The sequence below is a fragment of the Oryzias melastigma genome, linkage group LG13 (genome assembly GCF_002922805.2).
Source record: "Oryzias melastigma strain HK-1 linkage group LG13, ASM292280v2, whole genome shotgun sequence".
NCBI lineage: Eukaryota > Metazoa > Chordata > Actinopteri > Beloniformes > Adrianichthyidae > Oryzias > Oryzias melastigma.
Genome location: NC_050524.1, coordinates 19,401,569 through 19,409,061, shown reverse-complemented (window position 1 = coordinate 19,409,061; position 7,493 = coordinate 19,401,569). Strand labels below are relative to the sequence as shown.

At 40.0% G+C, this 7,493-nt stretch overlaps 3 protein-coding genes across 3 annotated transcripts in view; 1 reads left to right on the top strand and 2 right to left on the bottom strand.

Annotated features, from left to right (window-relative positions):
* Window positions 1-2: 2 nt before the first annotated feature.
* LOC118599545 (histone H3.3A-like) lies at window positions 3-2,231 on the bottom strand (the record flags this gene model as incomplete). Its single annotated transcript, XM_036215032.1, is given in 4 exon segments — window positions 3-103; window positions 545-698; window positions 929-1,072; window positions 2,083-2,231. Coding segments are annotated over 3 exon segments (383 nt in total), but the record flags the coding sequence as incomplete, so codon positions are not given.
* Window positions 2,232-3,882: 1,651 nt separating this feature from the next.
* Window positions 3,883-6,246, bottom strand: LOC112149337 (histone H3.3A). Its single transcript, XM_024276982.2, has 4 exons — window positions 6,092-6,246; window positions 5,018-5,161; window positions 4,797-4,950; window positions 3,883-4,722 (listed from the first exon to the last, which is right to left on the bottom strand). Exons 2-4 carry the CDS (start codon window positions 5,143-5,145, stop codon window positions 4,594-4,596), a joined length of 411 nt encoding a protein of 136 aa, XP_024132750.2. The 5' UTR covers window positions 5,146-5,161; window positions 6,092-6,246; the 3' UTR covers window positions 3,883-4,593.
* A 449-nt stretch (window positions 6,247-6,695) lies between these two features.
* Window positions 6,696-7,493, top strand: part of nop53 (NOP53 ribosome biogenesis factor) — a 7,525-nt gene continuing 6,727 nt past the window's right edge. Inside the window, exon 1 of the mRNA XM_024277100.2 lies at window positions 6,696-7,000. Within this exon, the coding sequence (XP_024132868.1) occupies window positions 6,795-7,000 (206 nt within the window). The 5' untranslated portion in view covers window positions 6,696-6,794. The remainder of the gene's footprint in view (window positions 7,001-7,493) is intronic.

Sequence of the window (7,493 nt, the reverse complement as noted above, 5' to 3'; positions counted from 1 at the left end):
GTGCCAGCTGGATGTCTTTGGGCATGATGGTGACACGTTTGGCGTGGATGGCGCACAGGTTGGTGTCCTCAAACAGACCCACCAGGTAGGCTTCACTGGCCTCCTACGGAGGGAGAGAAGGGTCAAAAACAGAAGAGAGCTGATCAACACCAGGAAATGTGGATGAGCGTCACAGAGGTGACACAGGTCACTTTATTTCCTTTATGAGTTTATTTCTATTTTATAATTCACGTCATGTCTTTGGATAAAAGGGGCGGAGCTCTGTTTGAGGCCGCCGTTGTCTTGTTTTTTCCTGTCACCTAATCAAGCTTTTTCTAAAGTTAGAAATTCCTCACAATTTCAGCATTTCTTATCTTAATCTTTCATCAAGATTCACAAGATTTTGCAGAAACACTTGAAAGCCATTTTATATTTCTTAAAATTACCTTGAAATTTTTTTTTTAATCTAATATAAAAAATTGGATGCCTTTAACCAAATCTATTCCAGCTGTCAGATGTCTTGTGGGCTAAACACACAGCACTCCTCAGACTGAGTTCTACTAACCTGCAGAGCTCCGATGGCGGCGCTCTGGAAACGCAGGTCTGTCTTGAAGTCCTGGGCGATCTCTCTGACCAGACGCTGGAAGGGGAGCTTACGGATCAGCAGCTCGGTGGACTTCTGGTAACGACGGATCTCTCGCAGAGCCACAGTTCCAGGCCTGTAAGGAAAACACGGATGAAATTTTCCTGTCCACACTTCTGTCAGAATTTTCAGTTTTGGCAGACCGCCCATAGATCTAGGTATAGGATTTAGGATGAGACTTTCTGATAAGGTAGGAATATCGGATGGCTATAACTATCATTTTTTTTTCTATCAAGTCGGGAAATTTCACGGGGTAGGATAGTTTGTTAGAACACCGGCACAAACACACCTGATAAGGGCTCTCACCTGTAGCGATGGGGCTTCTTGACCCCTCCGGTGGAGGGGGCACTTTTCCGAGCAGCCTTTGTGGCCAGCTGCTTACGTGGAGCTTTGCCTCCAGTGGACTTACGGGCAGTCTGCTTTGTACGAGCCATGTTGCTTACTGATCACCTGGAGAAACAAAAAGAAACACTAAAAACCTGAAGCTGCAAGGAAGCATTTTGTGGTTTAATATCCCCCAACCCAACCTAAAAGGGGATTAGGCATTAGGTCCAAGCTTAAGAATCTACAAGACGACCCATATGATATATGGATTTGAACCTGCAACACTATGCCAGTGTGCTAATTCATGTTACTTTGATATATACATTTTACTCAATAAATTTGGACATGAAATTTGATTCCTACACTCTTATTTTTTTAGTCTGGAAAAATAATAAACTCTTTTTAAATAAAAAAAGAGGAAATGTAATTGAGAGCTTCTTGGATTAAATGTGATGCAACAAACAAATTAAGTTTTTCTAACTTTTTTTTGTTTTAGGTCCATTTTGGATGAAGGACATAAACAGATGAAATCATCTCAAAACGTAAAAAAAAGTCAGGCCAACTTCAAATACATGATAACAAACGAGATATATTACTGCGATATCATTGGTCGGTACACTGAAACGTAAGCCAAACAATAAACGAGTAGCCTATCAGGACGCTGGATTTTTAAGGTGGGCGGATCAACAACTAAACACCACCGTCGCTAGACCCGCCCACTTTGCTGTGATGATGGCGGCGGTTTGATGCGCAAACGGGATAAAGACTCGGGGCAGAAGCGCAGGAGTGCTGTTTGAATTGGTTATATTTACGGAATAACCACTCGACCACAGTTCCGTTCGATACAAGAATAAGACGGAGAAGGCTCCCAGGACCGAGAAGAACCCCACCGGTGCGCAAAAAGAGCGCTAACGGCCCCGTAGAACCGTGTTGAACGGGCGCATAATTTGAAAGAGAATTCCGCCTGATCGGAGCGGCAGCAGGAAGACTGCGTTTCGCCGCCGCTTCGACTCCTTTTTTTGTTTTTATCCTCGCGGGAAAAAACAAAACATATTTTAACTTAAATATAGTTATTTATACACAAAAACACTTTCGAGTAATTCAAAATATATTAAAAGCCAAGTGATGAGCCTTACCGGGGGTTAAAGTGAGCGGCGCGTCTCTATTTTGTTCCTCCTTTCTACAATGGAAACAGGCGATCAGCGGGAAAATGGCCGCCGCGTCAATCATGTATCCCACAATGCAACAGTACTCATCAGGTTTACTGATAACACTTTGATAAGTATGACGCTGCTAGAAAAGAACTGTTTTAACCACTTTTATCTCACGAGTTACATCTGTTATGGGTTTGTTAAAAATTACTTTAGCTGGGAACACCAATATTTTGATGTTTTCCTCTGTTTTTTGACGGTTTTCTCCATGTGGAGATGGTTTACAATTATAATTGTAATTTAAAAGCATTCATTATAGTGAAGGAGATGTTACAATAATACAAAAACAGCATTTAATGTGAATAGAAATTACAAATAAAAATCTTAAATGCCTTGTTTACTTACAGAGAGCTTTCCTTTCAATAGTGGGTTATCATCTACAATATAACCCTTGACCCCACCAGCTGTTTAAAGAGATAAAGATGGGCCTCTCCATGCCTCCTACTAGGCCCCAAAGAGCACCTTAAGAATAAAAACAGAAATATTGCAGGGATGTTTGAAGAACCCAGATTTCATAATTGACTCCCCCTCCCTTAGATAACACAAAAAACCTGTTTGAACCCCCCCTGCAACTTGAGTTGGTTCATTCCAAGACTGATCTAAGGGACTTGCAGGAGCACTGGAGCTCCTGATACAAGAATCTCTTCACAGGAACTTGGTCTTTACACACTGATGCATAACATCTGATTTTAATTTTTTCGATCTTCAACCAAAAAATACAATTTTATGAAATTGTTCCAAAAGTGTTGTTGGGATGCTGGAAGGAGGGGTCACATAAGGTCACATGCTGATTTAGCAGAGACTGTAATTCTGCCAGTATGGTTGACTACTGATCAGAAGATTGCAGGTTAAATTCCCACCTTGGCCACCCATGTGTTAAAGTGTCTCTTGGCAAGACACTGAACCCTACCCTGCCTATACTGGAAGGTTTGGGACCAGTGTTCAGCAGCAGTGTATGATTGAGACTGTGACAGTAATATGGCGTTATTTATGGGATTCCTCAGGGTGTGACACATTAAAAAGCTGGTCCGCCTCAGTTCTTCAGCACCTCTGAATTTCCTCACATGTTACTTCCTGTTTGAACTTCCAGATCTTTGTGGATTTGCAGCACTTGTGTTGAACTCAAAACTTCATTTAGAAATTAACATTTTTAAATACAGTTTTTTTATGGTAATTCTGAGCTGAGGTTTTATTTTACACAAAATTATGGAGAAAACATTTTGTTGGTATTGCCTTTCGATGTCTTCTGACCCATGAAGAAGGATAATGTGATTTAATGGTGTTCATTGGAGGTTTTACAGTAACAGACGGCTCTAACTATTTATATTATTATTATATTATATATTATTATATTATATATTATTATTATTATATTTATCTAACTATTTAGATTAATTTGATGCATGGTGGAGATACTAAAATTTGAGAATATTAGTTTGAAAAGTTTTGGGGCACTAATCCTGCGGAAGTTCTGTGTTGAAAAGTCTTTTTCCTGTTTCCACCCCCCTCATGATTGGTCATATTTCATAGCTAAATATTTGCATCTGAGATTAAGCAACATCTCTGATGTCATGAAAAGTGTTTATATCTTTATTAATCTCAACCTTGTGCTCTTTCAGATGTTTCCACAATATGGTTACATGGTTACTGATGACATGACAAGTCGTTTTCCCAACATTCGGGGCTGAAAAGAAAATCAGCTGTTAAAAATGAAAACTTTCACTGTGACGCTTTCAACCACAAAAATCACTTTTATTATGCTTGAATGTGAGTACAAGAATTTTCTCTTAAAAATGACTAAAAACATAAAACAGTAGAAAAAAAAGGGTTATCGTATCAACCTGAGAGAAGAACAAAAACATCGCCTGGCTGAAAAATGAAAACAAGATCACACAGGTCTGCTACATATACGCCGCTTGTAGTCTGTCAAACCATGCAGTTATTTCTCAATGACAACTAGAATCAAGCTTCTGCTCTTTGAAACAATCAACATCAACAGTAGAAATAACGAGACTGTAAATACAGACAGAAAACAACAGAAATCGTAGTACTTTTACAACTACTTTCTAAGAAAAAAATAAAAAACTCATTCCAAAGTTAATCCCTAAAAGAAAACCTCGATCTTTACTCTATTTCCTATTCCCATTTCAAATTAGAGAGTATTGTTGCCTGCAGAAACACCCCGGTTACTATGGTAACAAGGTATTGTTGTGTGCTCAGTGAAACTGCTGAGTGGCTCTATCATTCAACGTCTGGACATAGAAGAATAAACTGCTATTCAGAATCTGCTTCTAGTAGCACCAAAGAAGACATGATTGGACATTGACGGTCATCACAATGATATGATATATATGTAGAACCTCAAACCAAACTACTGAGTATAGAGGAAGCAGAAGAAGAAACAAGAAAGAAGCATATCATGACTCAGGGATTCGCTTAGGCACGCTCGCCACGGATGCGGCGTGCCAGCTGGATGTCTTTGGGCATGATGGTGACACGTTTGGCGTGGATGGCGCACAGGTTGGTGTCCTCAAACAGACCCACCAGGTAAGCCTCGCTGGCCTCCTGTAGATGGTAAAAACAAATACTTTTTGAAATCTTGAAAGTATATTAGAATACTACTACAGAGTGGTGCATACCTGCAGAGCTCCGATGGCGGCGCTCTGGAAACGCAGGTCCGTCTTGAAGTCCTGGGCAATCTCTCTGACCAGACGCTGGAAGGGGAGCTTACGGATCAGCAGCTCGGTGGACTTCTGGTAACGACGGATCTCTCGCAGAGCCACGGTTCCAGGCCTGTAACAAAAACACGTATGTATACAGTCTGAATCTCAGCACAAACACACCTGATAAGGGCTCTCACCTGTAGCGATGGGGCTTCTTGACCCCTCCGGTGGAGGGCGCACTTTTCCGAGCAGCCTTTGTGGCCAGCTGCTTACGTGGGGCTTTGCCTCCAGTGGACTTACGGGCAGTCTGCTTTGTACGAGCCATGTTTCCTACGGATCACCTGCAGAAAAAAAAATAAATTAAATTAATTTGTTACACCTTATGGCCTTAAAAAAGGGAAGCCATACATTCCATTATATTCAAACAGTCCTAATTAAAAATTATATAATTTTATTAAAAATTCCAAAACCTTAAAATAAATAACATAACGAAAAATACAAGTAAAACGTTACTTATAAACTTAAAAAATAGAAACTTCCGTTTTTCGTTTAATGTTTCACCATTTAGGTTATGTAATTGCTTTACATAAATGACAAACAAGAAATCCAATCATAGCAGAGCTCTTCCTTCAGTAGCCAATTAGAATTTTTATAACGACCCAAAGGGCGGGACAACGTCAGTCTCTCCTCCAATCAGAAGGGGCTATCTATACAAAACCCCACCCCTCTTGTATTCGACATGGGGTGGTTCGATTCTCTGAAAGGGTTACCTAGTTGGCCACGTGATTGGCTTAGATTCGCCCATAATACGCTATTTTAAGGTAAAACTAGACAACTCCGCCCGCGTTAGATGTGCGGTGTTAGCAAACGAGCGTCCCACCAGATGATGGCTGGCTTCTGGCTTGAAGAATGTAAACGGGAAGGGGGAAAAAATCGTTGTAGCGAGCGAAGGGCAAGATGAGAAAAACGACAAAATTACAGAAACATCGGCGCTTAAAAACGGAATATATGGATTTAGGATTGTTCTGTACATGTCAAGGCATCGACTGATGAACACATTTTTGTCAGATGGTCCCTCACTTTTGGCGCATTTTCGAATGTAGTCCGAGCAGACCTGAAGTCTTTCTGGTCCGTGACGCTCCGACTCGGAAAACGGCTCAACTGCTCCGCGTTCGCTTTTTCATCGAAAATTCACAACAAAATCACATTCATTCGACAGAAATGTCACACTAACGAACACTGTAATGTTTTGTTATAATAGTTTGACTTACCTTTGAAAACTCAATGAGGTATTTAAGCTGGAAAATAGAAATTTACTCTTCTGTCTGTGATGCGTTGTTCTCAGCATAAAATGAAGGAGGGCAGGGAAAAAAAGAAAATGAACATAGACCAGCAACTGGAAACACGTTTCCCATCATGCACTGGGGACAAACATAAACACAAGCTGGAACTTTAGAAATCATTCTGCAACACACTTTAAATAGGAAAAACACATTTATTCTGTACTATTTTGTTTAAAAACGATTTTATTATTTTTTAACATTTATTTAAAGAATGAAAATATGAACACATGAACCCAAAGAAAGCAACACCAACGTGACTAACTTTTTTCAAGAGTATTTCTAAGGAAGTGAATGTTGGCTTTTTTTCTGAACCTTTAATTTCATTTTAACTTAAATAAAATATTTTATTCAGTTCATGTATATCAATTTATAATGCAATTTTAGTTTAATAACATTTAATCAAACATTGTGCATTTTCAGATTCTAAAAATCCCAACTTTAGAATGTGTTTTTAAAAAAAACAGCAAAATTATTTAGCTAAAACATTTTTTTTTATTGCAGATCCGTTCTTCCCACAGCTTTAAATGCAGTCTCTCAACCTTTCCTGCAGGTGGCGACATTTCCAACGCGCACAGAGCAGAAGAAGAAGTCTATTTTCTTCCCCCTCCCTACCCGTATCAATCCTTTCAAAATGGCGGCTGCCAGGAGGCTGAAACGTGCCGCGGTTTCTCAGCCCGGATTTTTAGGCTTAAAATCTAACGTCGAGCCCTCGGACCTGGTTAGCAGTCGAAGAAAACGCGTCAACAAGAACAAGAAGAAAAACTGGAGCAAACACAGTGACATAAATGACGTAGAGGACTTTCTGGAAGACATCAGGCATCAGGAGAGAACCACAGGGTGAGTGTACTGTTCGTGGAGCAAAAAGTCTGACTTTATCTGAAGTTTCTTGACGACTTTCATCCGTAGCGAGCACTGCCTTTGTCGAAAGCAGATTAATCCCGACATTAACATTTTGGTTAAACTAACTCACCTGGATAGATGTAAACATGTATTATAACAGTCATTCATGTTACTGAAAATAATAGTTCACGTGATGCCGTCGCTTCCGTGGTCGTGTGTACCTCTTGGATGATGTCATTTCCACAGGAAAGGACTAGATATTCCATATGGAAAGCCTTGATCTTTGAGTCCAGTCAACAAAGACTCGCAAAAAAACATAGTGTCACGTGACTCTCTGGAACTTCATTGGTCCAAAATGTTTGAAAATGATCTGTGCAGTTCCTCATTCATCCAGGATGGTTTCACAGCTTTTAGAATAGGAAAAAACAAAGTCCAGGAGGCCTTTTTAAAGATTTTCTGGTGTGGAACGTCACGTAGACCACTTTGTTTA

What these genes read in the sequence shown, in the direction of transcription:
- LOC112149337 (XM_024276982.2), bottom strand. Translation starts at nt 5,145, where the DNA reads ATGGCTCGTACAAAGCAGACTGCCCGTAAGTCCACTGGAGGCAAAGCC. An exon ending in AAGAAGCCCCATCGCTACAG is followed by an intron (nt 4,951 to 5,017) that starts GTGAGAGCCCTT and finishes TTTTTGTTACAG; the next exon opens with GCCTGGAACCGTGGCTCTGC. An exon ending in CCGCCATCGGAGCTCTGCAG is followed by an intron (nt 4,723 to 4,796) that starts GTATGCACCACT and finishes TACCATCTACAG; the next exon opens with GAGGCCAGCGAGGCTTACCT.